This window comes from Tachypleus tridentatus, chromosome 8, assembly GCF_004210375.1.
Source record: "Tachypleus tridentatus isolate NWPU-2018 chromosome 8, ASM421037v1, whole genome shotgun sequence".
Lineage (NCBI taxonomy): Eukaryota > Metazoa > Arthropoda > Merostomata > Xiphosura > Limulidae > Tachypleus > Tachypleus tridentatus.
Window position 1 is genome coordinate 65,559,897 of NC_134832.1, and position 18,825 is coordinate 65,578,721.

The 18,825-nt window shown below is 29.5% G+C and overlaps 1 protein-coding gene across 1 annotated transcript in view; it reads left to right on the forward strand.

Annotated features, from left to right (window-relative positions):
- LOC143223917 (uncharacterized) overlaps positions 1-18,825 on the forward strand; it is a 139,453-nt gene that overhangs the window by 24,251 nt on the left and 96,377 nt on the right. The window contains exons 9-16 of the mRNA XM_076452391.1: positions 6,122-6,233; positions 6,958-7,076; positions 7,486-7,671; positions 9,497-9,712; positions 13,194-13,499; positions 13,791-13,931; positions 14,201-14,288; positions 16,605-16,678. Of these exons, the coding sequence (XP_076308506.1) occupies positions 6,122-6,233; positions 6,958-7,076; positions 7,486-7,671; positions 9,497-9,712; positions 13,194-13,499; positions 13,791-13,931; positions 14,201-14,288; positions 16,605-16,678 (1,242 nt within the window). The remainder of the gene's footprint in view (positions 1-6,121; positions 6,234-6,957; positions 7,077-7,485; positions 7,672-9,496; positions 9,713-13,193; positions 13,500-13,790; positions 13,932-14,200; positions 14,289-16,604; positions 16,679-18,825) is intronic.

Here is an 18,825-nt window from a genome sequence, read left to right on the forward strand (position 1 = left end):
AGTCTCTTGGTCATCTTTCACCACCCCTGTGACTTAACATGCATGAACTATATTTTTGTCCATTGTATTCTATAGATACTTATAAATGTTTGACTTAAACTAGTCAAAAAACTATAATGATATTTTATCAATTTGAAATAACAGATTTCCTAATTAACACTTTTAAAATGTTTTTCAAGAACCATGACATAGTTTTGTTACCTTTTCAAACTACTTTATTATCATTTTTTATCATGTATTTCAGGGTTCAGGTCAAAGTGACTGTAATTTTGTCTTGGTAACTTTAACTGAGGAAAAAATGCTAACAGTCTCATTGCTCTTTGAGAGGGCTTGGGTTAAAAATCTTCATTTAATTTCGAAATGAAAAGCATATCGTAAGTAACACAGAAAAAAGGTTAATACCACATGTAGTGATACTGGAAACTAAAAACAAAACTCTAATTAAATGCTGAAAATGAATACAATAGATTCTTCAGCAACTATTTCAATATAAAATCTTTCATTATTTTCCCTCTCAGGGTTCTCACAAGTTTAAACTGATCATTAGTGATGTCGAGAAAACCCACTTGTAGAGAAATATATATGCAAAAACGGCTCGTTTGGGTTGAGAAAATATTTTACATAGAAGAGCAAACAACGTTTCGACCTTCTATGTAAAATATTTTCTCAACCCAAACGAGCCGTTTTTGCATATATATTAAACTGATCATTGTATTTAACATCATAACATAACATAACATTTTGGGATAATATGGAACCTATTGGTACATCTTCACTGTTTCATTCTCAAAAGTAAATAAAGCTTGTTAATAATTATAAAACAAAATCTTAAAGCCAACCTTAAGATTCATATACTATCAAGCATTCTCTTAAACTCACTTAATTTACTGCCTCCACAACATCCAAAGGCAAATTGTCCTGTTAGCAAAATAAAACTGTTTTAGCTCAAGATAACTCTTACCCAGCCAAAATTGATATTTGTGTTCCTTAGTCCTGCTATTCTTACAGTTAAGTGTGAAAAAAGTTGATATATCAACACCATCAATATCTTCTACAATCTCAAACAGCTCAATTAAATCTCCCCTAATACTTATTTTCTCAAAAGAAAACAAAATGAGAGATTTCATCTTAACCTCATATGACAAACCCTTTATCCCAGCCTCCATTATAGTAACCCTTCTCTAAACCCTTTACAATAATTCAATATCTTTCCTAAGCTAAAGATCCCAAAACTGAACAAAGTATTCCAAATGTGGCTTAACCAGTGAAATATACAATGAAATTATAATCCTTTTAGACTTGTATTCAGTATTTGTGTTAATACAACCTAAATTCTTATTTGCCCTACTACTTAACAACAGTACATTGCTTTGATGGTTATAAAGACTGATATACCACTACACCAAAATCCATTTCTATGAAACTGTTAAGATGATTTCCATCCAAGCTATAATTCAAATAAGGATAACCCACATGCATTATTGCATTTATTATAATTAAATCACAAATGCCATTTGTCCAATTCACTAAATGATCTAAATCCTTTTGTAACTCAGCAGCATCTTCTTCATGGCCAGCAACATCGAGACCTTAATATCATCAGCAAACATAATTAATTTATTGATTATTCTTTCATCTATGTCATTGATGTAAATTAAAAAGAGTAAAGATCTTATGACTGAGTCCTGAGGTAACCAACTTGAAATATTAATACAGCTTCATTTATAACAACCCTCTGCTTTCATCCATCCAGCCACTCTTTTATCCAGTTTATTAACTTATCCCCTCCAACGTATAGAGATATTTGTACAAGTTATTATGTGGCGTCTTTTCAAATGCTCACTGAAAATCCATTTACATGAAATACACATCCATACACTCATCTACATAAGCAGTAGCTTTTTTAAAGAATGTCAAAATAATTGTAAGCCAAGATTTTCTATTAGTGAAACAATTTTGACTATCCAGTAAAAATTTAAGCTTAATTAAATGATTTTGCAAAGCATCTTTTATCAGTTTTCCCAAAACTTCTGATGTAAAACTAATTGGTCTATACTTCCTGGGACAAAAGACTAATAAATTTAGAATTGCTGGGACAATTTTTATCACTTCTTTTGAAAAGGGATAATACATTAGCTAACTTCCAATTCTTTGCTTTCTGCTTACTATTCAAGAACAAACATAAAACATATCCAGTCTTTAACCTCCTTCAAAGCCATTGGGGAAATATATGGCCCAGGAGTCTTATTGTACTTTAAATTTCCCTTTTTTTTTTTTTAACCAGTTCAAAATCAATGCATACACATAGTTCAACTTTGTTTCAATCTATCAACTGTTTAAATGTAGAATACTACTTAAACTTTTATTATTAAAAATAAAAAAAAAGCAAAAGTTAATAACCCATGCATCTCAAATTCATCAGATATGAGCCATCTTTTATCATACTTCAGTGGTCCTACTTCCTATTTCTTACATTTTGTTGACACTTAATGTATTTTTAAAAAAATCCTTGCTGTTAATTTTAACATTTTCAGCCAACCTTTCCCCATACATCCTTTTTGATGTCCTAACTTTCTGTTTCAACAACTTTCTTGATCTTCTATAATCTTTTAATTCCTGTCATAACAGTCAATTTAAATTTCTTAATTTTATGATTCTTTTCTTTAATTTTATCTCTTATACTCTGTGTGAGCCAACCTGCTTTTTCACTTGCAGCTACCCATTTCTTTTTGAAAGGAATATGTTTGCCTTGAATATTTAAAAATACAGTTTTAAACATTTTCTACTTTTGATCAGTGTCTTCAAATAACTCAGTTGTCCAATTTACAGTAAACAGCATTCTTGTTGCATCCATTTAAAATTTGTAACCCAAATATCTTTATTCCTTATTTCCATACATAGCAAAACATTGAACCTAACAGAGCAATGATCACTTTTACCAAGATGCTCTCCAATTTCCAACCTTTCAATCATTCCTGTATTTGAAGTTAACAGTAAATCTAAAACAGCATTGTTTCTATTAGATTCCTTGACTAATTGGTAAAGAAAGCCATCTTGAATAGTTTCCAAATACCTTTTTCCTTATGGTATGACATTTCCCAATAAATATGCCTGAAATTAAAATCACCCATAATTATGAACTCATTAACAACTAAAATCTTAATCTCACTGTAAAGTTCCTCATTACTTTCATTAATATTATTTGATGGTCTGTAATAAATTTCCACTAAAAGTATCTTCCTTTCATATCCACTAATAGAATCCAAAATTGATTCAGTCTTCTTGCTATTACCTTTGATATCAAGAACTTTAACAGGATGTAACTCATATTTTACATATAAAACCAGTACTCACTGTAACAATAATATTCTAATATTATTGTTTGAAGTACTCAAATATGACTTTTTCAATAATGTCGAGAAAACCCACTTGTAGAGAAAAATATATATGTCAAAACGGCTCGTTTGGGTTGAGAACATTTTTAATGTAGAGGAGCGAACAACGTTTCAACCTTCTTCGGTCATCATCAGGTTCACAAAGTTACTACTTCCTTTTTTTGTGAACCTGACAATGACCAAAGAAGATCGAAATGTTGTTCGCTCCTCTACTTAAAAATTTTCTCAAACCAAACGAGCCATTTTTACATAAATATGACTTTTTATTCTTCAGGTGAGAGTGGAAAAGGTAGAAATCCTACTCTTGAGCTGTTCAATCCCTTTTCTTAGTTGAAAATAAAATTCAGTTTATATTTTCAGAGAAAGTTTTAAACAAATATCTTGTCTGTATGTGCAAGATGTGTATTAATAAGCTGTGCAAATGCACATAAAAATCTCACATATTTTGTTTTCCATATATTTCATAAAATCTTTTGTATTCAAAATTTTACAAAAACCCGAAATCCTCAAACACTGATATCTAACAGAATATTCTTTAGCAGGTCAAATACAACTTGAAAATCCTCATATAAAATTTAATATTAGGATCTTAAATCTTCATAATGTTTATTTTTAATTGTTTCATGGTACTGAAATGTGAAACACTGTTGGAAATAAGTTTCCTTATCAGTCCAACAGTTTCATTCACTTTGCTACTCACTGACTTTATTAGAGATTTCTAACATCTCTTGTCCTAGTGCCTTTGTTTTTCATCAGTGAGTTAATAAAATTATGCTTTGTTAAATAATTACACTTTTTTCTTTAATTTCTTTTATAAGAATGTCAAGGTAATTGGATGTCAGTGAGAATTAATGTCTGAGAGTGGAGCAGTCATACAAGTTACGTGCTTGTAGTTAACATAGACATCTTCTATAGGAAAATATGTAAAGAGTGAATCAGTTTAGGAACTTCAACCATACAAAATTTTTTGATACTCCTCCCCATCCTTTATGAAGCAGCTTTTCAACTTGATAGTTATGACAATCTCTTTGTGTCTTTTTTATCCATATTTCACTCATTTTTACTCCTTGAAAAGCTCACAAAATTTATATTCTCATCTCCTGTATAGTTACTTATTCAACCTGGTTCATAATATTTCATTAATGATCTTGTTACAAAATTCCCAAGTTTTATATATTTTATTTCTGGAAGATGAAGTTTGAGCTAGTGCTAATCGTCAGACTATAAAGCTTAGAATAAATGATTCATCTTATAACAAAGAGTACTAGCATAAAACATCATCTTTCAGAAATAAAAATATATTAAAATGTGATTTTATATATCCTATTCATTAATTTCTGTATATTTCTTATTATGAAATTAAACTTACTTTCTTGTTTTTAATCAAGTTAAGTGTAGTATGCTTGCTTTGATGTACTAATTTATTGTATTACATTATATACAATAATGATGAGTTGAAGAATTACAATCTGCAATACACATGAAAATTCCAAGTTCAATTTTGTGGTACATCATATACAATATTAATCAGTTGAAGAACTACGATCCATAATATATGCTTGAAAATTCAAAATTCAGTTGGGTGATCATGTACATCTCTTGTTGGTGAATATTTTCAGAAATGTAGACTGTTGCTTAAGAAAGTTTACAAAAGTCTTATATAATAGTTGCATATCATTTCAGGTAGTTGAAAAATGTATGTCTTTGAAATTTACATATTTAGTGTGAGGAGAAATTAGTTTTTATAAGAAAATTAAATTAACATCTAAATCAACACTAGTTCATTAAGGAATCGTAACTGTAGCCACAGCTAGGTCAGTTTCATTTTTGAATCTAAATCCTAACTATCTGAGTTTTATGCCCTTCCAAACGAATCCAGTTTGATCCGGATTGCGAATGATCTGGAAACCCAATCACATACATGTTCATCCCCATAGAAAGTTAGTTTTCTCATGCACAGTTCTTGAATATATGAAAATTGATATTTACCCTTGAGATAACACATGCATTTGTATATTTGAGTGTTTTGTTATATTGCCTTCATACATGTTATGTCTTCACAATTTTGTTACATTATAATTATGCCATCATTGTCAACTGAGCAGTAAGAATACCTATAAATAGATTCACTCTGAGGTTAATGTGGTCACAACCACGTGGGATTTCTTACAATAGACACTGGAGGTTTTGAAATTTGAACTAGGGACTCCCCATGTACCTACTGGTCAAATGAGGTATTGATTTGTTTATCTTTTGGAAACTTTCAAAAGATTGTCTTGATTTTGATAACGTAAGATTCAGAATGTATAAGATATTAAGAATAGGTTTTAATTCATTGTTTTTCTCTTGCCACAATCCTGTGTTGATATGTCTGTTAAGTTGTAATTTTGTGCTTGTACCAGTAACAATATAGCTTTATGTACAGTTGTCTTCTGTGGGCCTGTAATTCGAATATGTGTGTGTATTTGCTTATATGAACTTTGGCAATGTCGCTAAACTTGTTAATTCTTGATTGTTACAGTTTCACAGTGTGGATGGTATGCATGTAGTTTGTCACATTAAATTCTATTTAAACATCAGTGATCATCATGTAGGTTCATATGGGGTGTAGGTTCATCGTGTAGGTTCAAAAGTGGATATTTAATTGCCAGAAAAGAGTTGAAAATGAAAATATATTTTTATAATTAGATAATTTAGTTATGATAAATGAGAATTTTTTTTTGCAGATTAATGGCTGCTTTGATTTAGTTATTCAAGAAGAAATATTGAGATGGAAGACTGAGAAATACTTCTTACAAACAATCATATTAAAAGCCACTGTTATTGAGAAACATACATGTATGTAACCTTTCAACTATCCTTAGTTTTGAACATTTAGGACATTACAAAATATTAATTTCTTTCATATATACAAAGAGAAGAAAATCTCAGTTGATTAATATTCAGTTAGAATAGAAAAGTATGAAATTTAAATGTATAGTCAGAGTCAACTTTGTTAGTAAAATGTGTAATAAAACATGACTTATATATGAAAATTGATATTTACCCTTGAGATAACACATGCATTTGTATATTTGAGTGTTTTGTTATATTGCCTTATATAACATTGCCTTTTGTTATATAACTTATAGGCTAGTAATATGTACTATACATTGTGCTACAACTGCTCTAGTTTTGATGATGGCTTTTGTGGTGTCTATTAATAAATAATATCTTGCAAAGAACATCATTATATCAGTAAAATATAGCAGAAAACATTAAATTATTTAGAAATGTTGGTAAATTTGATGACAATAGCTAGCCAGTACCAGATTACTGCATGATTTTACATGTTTCCTTGCCAGTCTTTAACTACAGTTTCAAATATATTAACTTCCACATTTAAAATCCAAACACAGAATGATAGTGGATATTGTAATAGGAATTTTACTAATTAACAGAATATCTCTCATGAATGATAATTTAATTGATTAATACACCTTGATAAAACATAAAAATGGTGTTGTAACTTTATGTCTAATAGTTTAATTATATAATGTTTAAACTTTTGTGTCTGATACAGATGCCATGCAAAGTGTCACTGAAGAACTTAATTTGGTTGTTGTACCTATTGAGCTGACTTTTCCCAATGTGGATCTTCACTCACCTCATTTTCATTTAAGCCTTCCACACTTTGGAAAAGTAAGGGATTTTATAAATAGTTTATTTTGAAATTTTTCTTTGTTTCATTTCCTACCGTACTCATTAACATTGTATTGCCAATAACTTATATTAAAGAAAACTTGTGTTAATTTATTAATTAATAGTAATTTAGCACTGATATATAAAGTACAGTAAATAAAAATTGGTTGAAAGTAATGCACAAGGTTGATTGATGTTGAGAAAGAGTTTATGATTCTGTCTGTTTTGGGGTAAATGAATGGAACAGCAATATATTATTTTGTTGCTTCACCATTTTGTTCATATTTTGATACCTCATATTTAGTTGAATAAATGTTTTCCTTCAATTATGAATTATATCATGTTCAATTTATATCAATTAAAAACAACATGGTTGAGGATTTAAATTCTTATGCTTTCAAACATCTAGGTTAATGTAAAAAAACCTGATGGTAAACCAGCACCAGATGAAAGTATTGAAATTTGTTATGAAGCTTTTCAACAATCCAATATGCCAGCACCTAAGCACTGCAAGAATTTTACATCAGAAGCTGATGGATCAATAGAATTTGTTATACCTGCTCAACCAAATTACATTCAAGGTATTTATGTAGAGGTAAGGTTATTTCCTCAATTAAATCATTTCTCTCTAATAGTAAGTAGTAAATTCTTTATTTATGAAAGTTGACATTTTCCCATAATTAAATCATGAAGGCTCAATTGTTTACAGGTAATTTGATAAAAGTTGTTTCAAATAAGTTTTGGTTAAAAGCGTAGTTTTGTATTGATTGTAAATTTGAAAAGTGTAGAATTACAGAAAGTTTTACTGAAAATGTCATTCAAGAGAACTAAAATTAAATCCTGAAAATTTTAAATTGAAAAATTTAATTTATAAGATTTTGTGAAACTTTTTAAATTTAAAATGCTAAAAGTGTAATGTATTGAAACCAGAGAACACACATATATATAATATTGTATATAGTTTTGGCCATTTCTAGGCAATAACTCACAGTTTCTCTCACAATTATCAAAATGTATTCACACTGCTGTTTGTTATTTCATCATTTTTGTTGGTTTTATTCATACAGTGATATAATTTTTTAATAAGGAAATTCAGAAACTGTTGCTTTACTTATTGAATTTTAAGTGCATTAAAGCAAATTGAATTTTAACTTTCCACGTTTTTTATGTAATAAGCTCCAAAATTTATCAAATCATATGATAGGATTTCTTAACTTTTCCTAAATTTAAACTACTTTTACTTTTAACTATAAACAAATTCTCTATTTTGCCAGCAAGAGTGCCATGCATTTTTTTATATGTTGAATAGTACTAAGTATTTACCTTTTTAATAATCCTATGTGGCCCGGTATGACCTGGTGGTTAAGGCACTCAACTTGTAATCTGAGGGTCATGGGTTCGATTCCCCGTCACACCAAACATGCTCATCCTTTCAGCCATGGGGACACTATAATGTGATGATCAATCCCTCTGTTTGTTGTTAAAAGAGTAATCCAAGAGTTGGCAGTGGGTAGTCTTACACTGCAAAATTAAGGATGGCTAGTGCAGATAGCCCTTGTGTAGCTTTGCGCAAAATTCAAAACATACAAACAAACAAATAATCCTGTGTAGACCTTTTTCAAATATTATTAAACAAGAAGAACTAAATGAACATTCAGGAAAGTTTTTTTTTCTTTTTTCATTTCACACTTTTCAAGTTCCATTAGGTATAAAGCAGTTTTCTTCTTTTGCTCAAATTTGCCAACAGAGTATGATTTGGGTTGCATCAATTTTTTTTATTTGAATTGCATTTTGCCAGCCTCATCTGACATCAACTTTTTTATTTCAATTGTATTTTGCATCTGGCAAACTGCATCAAAAAGAGGGCAATTTATTTTGTCAATTATTATCAAACAGATACAGCAATAATTTGGAAAAAAATATGAAAATACCATAATTCTTTACAAAAAATTGTATGATAGAATATCTAAACAACAATTTTTTTTCACTGTGTCGTATTTAGTACATAAATTTATTTTGATTAAATATTGATCAGCTTTATTTGCTTCTATGATATATTAGTTTGCTTCTATGATATTCTATGATATATTAGTTTTTAGGTTTTTGAAATGCCTCTACATTACGTTCACTAAAGTCCTAGTCATTTTTATTTATTGTGAGATGATATAAAAACAAATCTAAAGGTTTAATTGTATGATATTTAGGTAGAACTACAGCAGAATTACATTTAACTATATATAGCTACTGGTGATGTAATATACAAATGATGTATTATTATTTAAATATCATGTTAATTGATGTGCTGTGAAATGCAGTAGCAATTGTAATTCACGCTTTGAATAACTGGCATTTTGCAATTAAAATACAGAGGATTAATGACAGCTTAACAATGGAACTATTAATAATTATGATGTCTTTAGGCTGTGGCTATCAAGTACTCTAATGTTGATTCAAGAGGAGAAAGAGTTCTTTATCAACCTATGGAATCCTTGTACTTGACACCATGGTACTCTCCTAGTGGCAGCTTTTTGAAAATTCTTCCTATTCACAGGATTTCAGAATGCCAAGATAAACTTAAGCTTGATGTGATTTACACAACAGATACTATTGAACAAGCTCCCATTATATTTGTTCAGGTAATGTGTAATTTTGTTATTCGTCATTTCATCACGAAATTAATTTATGTCATTTTAAAATGTTGACAAGTTAGTTAAATTTGAAACCATATTTTTACCCTTTAACTCATTCCTATATTAAAGTTAACATTAAATCTAAAACAGCATTTTTTTTCTATTAGGTTTCTTGATTACTAATTGGTAAAGAAAGCCATCTTGAACAGTTCCATATATATTTTTCCTTATGGTTTGATATATCCCAATTTATATGCCTGAAATTAAAATCAGACATAATTATGACCTCATTAAAGCTGAAATTTTAAACTCATTGTAAAGTTCTTCATTAATTTTATCAGTATCATTTGATTGTCTGTAATAAATTCCCATTAAATGTTTTTTCCCTTAATAGCAAACATCCAAATGGATTCACCTCTTTACTGTTGTCTTTCATATCTTCAATATACATAGAATGTAACTCATATTTTACATATAAAGCCACTCTTCCCCTCTCTTTAATATCCTGTTCCTACTAAATAACCTTTAACAAAAGAAACTGCTATCATCAAAATCATCTACATTTAACAATATTTCACTTATTCTCATAATATCAAAATCCTCCATTCCTACTGGCATTCTAAAGTCATTTATTTTATTTCTTATGTTTCTAGCATTACAATAGTAATGATTAAGCTTATCTTAAACCTACTTTTTCTTTGCTAAACTTTTCTCTACATATTTTTTGTGTCTTTAGTTTATCCTGGCCCTTATCACTGTCTTTTCCTAGTTTAAAATTTCCCTTACAGCTGAGTTAATAGCCCTTGCAAACAAGCCAGCCCCTACTCTATTTAAATTTAAGCCATCCGTTCGAAAAAACACTCTTCTTCCATTAAACTGATCCAGCTAAATACAATCAACCAATCTGCTCATCCATACATATCAGCCTATACCTAGCATTCAGCCATTGTGATCTGCTTATATTTTCATCCCTGTAATTAATTCGTGGAAGTATCTTTGACATGGTCAAATTGTGAAATTTTTCTTTAAATGTTTTTATCAACCCCTTTTATTTTCTCCAACATCATTATTTTCTTTGCATCATTAGCTCCTACAAGTAGAACAAAAACTGCATCATTGGTAGTCCACTTTATTTTACCTCTTTCTCTGATAGTAGCATTATCTAATCCCTACTTACCCCACAGACAATCTTATCCACATGCCATGTCAAATAATTGGCCACATCTATAACCATTTTAATTTTATCATTAACATCCATCTCTTTTCCTTTTGTTTTCCTTCTCTCCAGAAGTTAATGTGCACATGCAAAGTAAATAAATAAGAAAACAGAAATTATAAACTAAGTTTTATACAGCATAAATAAACACATCATAGAAAAACTCTTAGTGTATCCTAACATAAATGACATGATACGAAAATAAAACTCTTTAACATGAATAAACACATAAAGTACGAAACAGCTTGCTTTATCGATCTTTGGATGTGAAAATTCATGTGCATAAATTAAACATTTCTAATATTATTGTAGAAACTGTATCGAGAGGTTGAACCATACATCATATCCATTGGAAGTTGTATGTTGCATCCAAACAGTAGTAAGTTAGGAAAAAAGTCACTCAGTTGCTTATCTGATATCATATCATAATATAGAGCATGTTCTAATCTCGATCAGTTCTAATCTTTATTCATAAACTTTTCAGTCTTTCGGCTGAAAGTTTGTGTAATTGTTTCCTTTAAGCCATCTTATTGAGGATGAAATGGCAAAGTATGCATCTTCATTAACCTAACACAACTCTGTATGGGAATTTTTCCAAGAACTCTGAATAATTTTATTCATTGTTCAAATAATATATCAGCAACAGATTGCACTAGTGCATAAACTAGTATATAAACTTTGGCTCTAATAGTCAATAATTAGCAACACATATCAGTTACCATCCTATAAACTCTGGAAGAGGACAGAATACTACAATTTGAAACAGTATTACATTTGTCAGCACATAACCCATTTTCTTTGAATTATGATTGGAAGAAAAACTAATAATTTTTTTCTGTGATGCAATTTTAGGGAAACAACGAAATTGCTCAGAAAAATTTTGTAAGTCTGTGACAAAGGATGATAAAATTATTAATTAGATTATACAATACAGTTGTGATTGTTTTAAAAATGTATCTTAGAACAGCTGGTATGGGTATTAACACTTTTATTGATAAGGAGAGAACAACATTTCAACCTTCCTAGGTCATCTTTAGGTTAATAAAGATAGTTTTCATTTCTCTATCCTCATTTACACGTTTTATTTTCAAGAATATCCAGAAATGATTTCTTTTTTATTAAAAAAATGCAATTTTGAAGAAAATATACTAAATACTACATATGTGATTTTTAGCTATTAGTATGAAGTTAAGAATAAAATAAAAATATTTTGTACTAAAATCCACTTGGACATATATGGGGCAAAAATTTATTTTCTACTTTTTGATGGAGAAATGATGTTAGATATACGAGAATGTTTAAAATAATGCAAGTGGTGGTGTTTAAGTATAGGTCAGTTGTTCCATAATTGATGTTTGTGATATTACTGCATTATGTTACAAGACCCTTCTAAGTTTTTCTCTTTATTTCAATTGACTATTATTGCATCATAATGTCTTGTAATATGTAGGAAGTTCTAGACTATAACTATTTGTACAAAATGTAATTCTAGTTAGATATGTAAATAGTAAACAAGATTAGATAGATAGAGATAGCTCTGGACCATGTTAAAACAAATGGAGTGACCCAGCATGGCCAAGTGGTCAGGAAGCTTGACTCATGATATGAGAGTTGTAGGTTCAAATTCTTATCACATTAAACATTCTCACTCTTTCAGCCATGGGGACATTATAATGTGACAGTCAACCATAATATTCCTTGGTAAAAGAGTAACCCAAGAGTTGGCAGTGGGTGGTGATAAGTGGCTGCCTTCTTTCTAGTCTTACACTGCTCAGTTAGGGAATTCTAACACAGATAGCCATTGTGTAGCTTTATGTGAGATTGAAAAACAAACAAACAAAACAAGTAGATTTGTGCTGTTTATTTATTGCTGAAATGTTTCACCAACTCGCAGACTTCTGCTGTAAAGAATCCAGTGCATCCATCCATAAAAAATGTGACAAATGGGAGTAAATACATATTATAGCACTTAACTATTATTGGCAAATACCTATTTTGAAAAAGGTTACTATCATCTAAACTAATAATCTCCTCCATTGCTTTTTGGATCCAAACTTTCTGGATGATGACTGTTTCATTACTTGCGTATCTCCGTGAGTTTTAAGATTAATTTCAAAAGTAAATATTTTCAGCTACTGTGTACTGTCATATTTTTAACCCATTTTGAATATTTTATTGTACTTGAATTTGTTTTATCAATTTTTTATGTATCAGTTGTTTGAGAAATGTCATGTTACTGATTTAGCTTAGGTCCTTTATTTTACGTAACAGATGATAAGAAGAGGAATTCCAATGAAACCTGTTAAAGTAGATGAACTTCACATTCAACAGTTGAAACAGAATAATAAAATGCTAAAAAACATCATTGTGGATGAACAAGAAATGCAAAGTGATAGCTCAATGAAGAATATTTCTGTAAGAATTCCAGATTTGCCATATATTGCACATACTACAATTGAACTTACAATAAATGGACCACACACTCCTATCAGCAGAATAGTGGTATTCTTTGTAAGAGATGATGGTGAGGTGGTAGCTGACTCAGCATTCTTTTTTGCAGAATGCCTTAAAAACACTGTAAGTACTCTGTTTTAAGTAAATCATCTGGTTTCTCTTGTGGTGGAACATGAAGATTTTTATTTAACAAAATTATAATTTTTTTGCATGCATAAAAAGTTTTATATTTATTTGCACTTGCTATATTTATAGATCTCTACTAAGCTTCTGCAAATGTTTCTCATATGCTGTGGAAGTATTTATGATAAATTAATATATTTGATATTTTTTTTGTACTGGAACAGAATTATTAATTTACTTTCATAGAATATTATTTAAAAGTTAATTTAACCTCATAATATGATTTTTCAGGTTACACTCTCCCTTCAGAAAAATAAACATGTAGGTGCAAAACTTAGTTTTGATTTAGAAGCTGATCAAGATTCCCTGTGTAATGTCCAAGTTTTTGACCAAGCACCAAAAAAGGTTTCATCAAAATTAACTAAAGAAAAGGTATGAAATATTCTACTACTGTATCTACATCTTTTCTTTGTATATTACATTTCAGATGTTTTGTAACAATGTGTATTAAGGAAGTTAACAGTTCACATGGAAAAAAATAAGAAAGTTAATGAATGTAAATAGCATCTTGTACGAAATAATTTTTTAACAAAGTGTAATTTATGAAAACAATTTGTAATTATTAAATTGTTAGTTAAAATGTTATATTTTAGCTTGTGGTATACAAAATTCTAAAAATTACATACTTTATCAATTATTAGCTGTTTGACATTCTTCAATATCAAGACATTGGACGTTACAATTATCCCTTCCAAAATGGACAATGTATAATAACAGCTGGTGAATCAGGTAATTGGTACCAAAAGTAATGTATTGATTTACTGATAGCTAAAATGTCCAATACATTATTGTTCAAACTTTTGATTGGTTTTACTGTGAGGTGTAGTATTTACTTGCCATTTAAACATAGAAAGTTTATTTTTAGTGTTGATAGTTTTGATATAACAATTTCAGAGTCTTAGGTTTAAAAATTTTTCTTTTGTTATTCAAAGGTATTGTGTTTATTTGACTCAGCAGTTCAGGAAAATTCAAGAACCAATTTTGAAGATAGTAAAATATAATATATTTTAGGTCATTGAGTATTAAGTGTTTATATTGTGAAGGAATATTGAAAATGATTTTGTGATTTGAAATAAAACATGTTAAAATTAGAGTTTTGTTGTTGCACATACTTAGTTCAGACGTTTGTTTCTTTGTAAAGGTTATTGAAGATTAATCCCAAACTTAGAAATCTTTCAAATGAAACCAAAGGTGTATTACAGTACACTGAATGTTAATTAATTATTTACATTTAATTTTTTTGCATATAGATATAAAAACTTAAAGAACATTTAAGAGTATTTAGAAATACTCTATTTTATTGGTTGGGTTTGTTTTGAATTTTGTGCAAAGCTATTTGAGGGCTATTTGCACTATCTGTCCTTAATTTAGCAGTGTAAGACTAGAGGGAAGGCAGCTAGTCATCACCACCTACTTCCAACTCTTGGGCTACACTTTTACCAATGAATAGTGGGATTGACCGTCACATAATAATGCCACCATGGCTGAAAGGGTGAGCATGTTTGGTGTGACAGGAATTTGAACCCACAACCCTTGGATAACAAGTTGAATGTCTTAACCACCTAGCCATGCTGGGCCTTTACTTTATTAATAAAGAGTATTTCTTTCATACCTTAATACTTCCTTTTAGATAGCTAATGAGTTAAGATATTTTACTTTATTAAATGAAAATTCACTTAGATATAAGTCACTGTTGATACAAGCAAACTATTTTTGTAGTTGGAGAAATATTCTGTGGTTATTCTTTAATGAGTAGTTATTATTGAGATGGTCTAGGAAGTACTAGTTTCATATGCTTGAACAAATAACACTTATCTTATATATGAGGTTGTGGAGATGGTGTCAGTATGGTTGACTCTTTAAATTTATATAAAGAGAGTAATTGTGGAGACAGTATATTTTGTATTAAAACATTTGTTGAGATTTACATGAAACAACACATACAGGTCATGATGTTTTGAACTTAACAATTATAAAATTACTCATCAGTCATTTGTTTTTAAATTTAAACTTCATGTGTATTAATTAGTAATTTTTTCTCATTGAATTTAGCTTTAGTATAGATAAACTAAGCTTACAATGCTACCAAGTCATTATAGAGCAAATTTCAATGTTAAAAGTTACCTAACTGCCAAGGACAAGTGAAACTTTGATTCAAGCAAATAGGTCCAAGCCCTTACCTGTCCTTGTGGATAAATGAAAAAAACTGTTGTTTCTTACAATAGGTTGGCATTTTCACTATTGACAGATAATTGTGTGATAATTTCAAGGTTGAATCAAGTTCACAATTATGTGATCTCTGATAAGCCTTGAGGTTTTAAAATCTTGTATGTGGAAGAATAGTTGTAATGACTTGTTACAAGTGAAATGAAAGAAATGAGTCATGATGCTGAAAACAGAACACAATAAAAAACTTTTAATAAACTGGAAACAGAAGAATGAATGATAGATGTGATGCTGGACTATTGAATTGTATAAAAAATATATGAGGGTGAAAAAGAGTTAAACTATGTTTAAGTTAAAAGTGTAACTAAAATATAACTATTTAATAATTAAACTTTGAGTAGAATAGATATGTTAAAAATAGCATGAAGCAATACAGAATCAGCAAGCACATAGATGTCAAGACAAGGAATTTCACAGCTAGTTATGACTTAAAATTAGGAAAAGAATCTCTCTTCTCAAAGATTGAAATAATTGTGCCTTGACGCAACTAAAACTGCATACATTAAATTGGTAGCTCATCAGTCAAAAACAAACACAGCAATGCAAAAATGTTTGGTCCATGTGACAGTTTGAAGACTATCATCTACGTGCAAAGTAAAACAGGATACAATACAACTATACTGTAAGATAGCAGATCTTTGATCATACATTTTACAGAAAGTAATATCTCAGGTTTTAACTACATTAGAATACTGACAAGTGCTTGTAACTGTATCTGAGAGACAAAATAATGGTGCATTGTACATTTGGTAAATAAGGAGAAATATCTGTGATACACTGAAAAGGTATCAGAGTTAACCAAAATTCTTAACTTTGCAGCTTCAACAAGTGAGGATGTGCTGAAAACATCTCATCAATCTTCATTCTATGGTGATTCCCTTGTGGCCTTTGATGTATGTAACTTTTACTTTTCTGTACATACTAATTAAATATAAATTGTTTTTGTAAAATGTGTTTCTTGCATAAATAGTGAACTTTTTTCAGTGTGATAAAACACTTTTAAGGTTAACATTCGTCTAACATTACCTTTTGTTAATTTTTTTATTATTTTTAAAGACCCCAGTTATTACTTCAAGTCTCATAATGTTTACTTGCAGAAGCACATAAGTTATTCACACATATTTAACTGTGACAGATAAAAGATATACTAGCCTAGCAGATGCTGATTGAAACAACTCCATGATAAATTTTCTAAAAGTAGTGGTCAATTGAAAAGTGTGCAGGCAACTCAGAGCCTTGGATCTTAGCATATATGCAATATGATTGTCTAATGGGCTATTTACAAATGTATTTCGTCCTACCATGTGCTATTTTATAAAGGAAAATTGCATTGCATTTGTTTTTAAGCATAAGAGGCTGATTGTAATATACTGTTGACAGATGTTCAGATTTTGATGCAGTGAGTGCATCTAGCACAATAAAATGCTCAGGTTCACTGAGTGGCTGCTGGAATTTTTTCTGCAGGATACCACCGAGCCATGTCACTTTACTGTGCACAAAGAAAAACTGATATGGATGTTATTATTTGTTGACAGTTGTTCTTTTTATAAGAAAGGTCACAGGAGAGATATTCAAATCAAGTCAGTTTATTCAATACAGTACAATAAAATCACACACTTATATAATACAGACATGAAATGAAAATTAAAAAAAAACAAATAACAGTGAGCACATGCTCAAGCACTTTCCATTCAAGTTTTTACCTTTAAAATATTTATTTCAATCAATTAACAGAGAAAGTATCTCATTTTTTTTGTGATGTTCCATCACAACAAAAACAATTTTCTTCTTTGTAAGTTTTTCTCAGAGTGACTGTTCAGCTTGTAAAAAAACTTGGTGGATCTATGTTGATATTGATATGAACTTTTAGAAACTGCAAAAAATGAATAAATTTCTTGCAATATGCTCTTGAAAAGAATCATTTTGATACATAATTCGTTTTTTGTTATGGTTAACCTCTTAAGAAATGAAAAGCATGACAGGCAGACATTTGGCTATAATATATATATGTAGATTAAAAACAATTTTGTGTGGTTAAAGTTTTATTTTTTGTATGTACTTGACAATAATTTATGAAAACTTAAACTTTTGTGATTTTTTAATAATTTTTTTTATAATTAACATGATGGGTTTGCTAGGGTAAGGAATTCAAACTTATTTAGCTTTTATTATGTAATACATAAAACTGGTTTTAAAAATTGTATTTTTCTCTCACATATAAACACAAACATAATATTTATCAATTGTTTGTTATATGTTAAGCTATTCCAAGTATGAATAGAGAAAAATTCATGTGTCTGCACAAATACACATGCATATATACTGTAGATAAAATTGCCACATTTAAATTAGTTTGGCAGATTTATATCCATAACTGTTTAGATATTTTCCCAAGAAATGAGGGGCATTTAATTTTGCATTTTTTTTATTGATTTACCAGACTTAAGTGCATAAATTGTATGGTGATTTACAGCTAAAGTCTGTTAAGTAACCTTTGTGACTGATTGTCATAAAAATCCACACTGCATTTTGGAATTAATGTGCTATAAGAGTGATACAAAAATGGTTGAAGAGTTGGCAGTGAATGCTATTGACCAGCTACCTTCCCTGTAGCTTATCAGTTCAATATTAAGAGCAGGTGTACACATATCAACCTATGTATAATTTTACATGAAAAGTCTTGAACAAATATATTTAACATCAATGACTTATGAGAAGCTTAAAGAAAAATCACTTTTTCTCAAAACTTTAATGCAATTCTCATGAAAGATAACTGTTATTGTCAAACTGAGTGTTGAAAAGAATTGTAATATTTATTTCCTTCAAACTCTAATTTTTTAACAACAAATTAGTATAGAGGAGTAAGATGCCTGCTGTCTAAAGTAACATAATGACAGCTTTTGAAAAAACTGCTATTTAAAAAAAATATTTTTCAAACAAAAAACTGTCTCCAGTGGACAGAGCTATGTTTATGAACTTTCAAAACTTAAAAAAGGGGCTTGTTTCCTCACAAAGCTAAGATAGTCCATATTTTTGCACT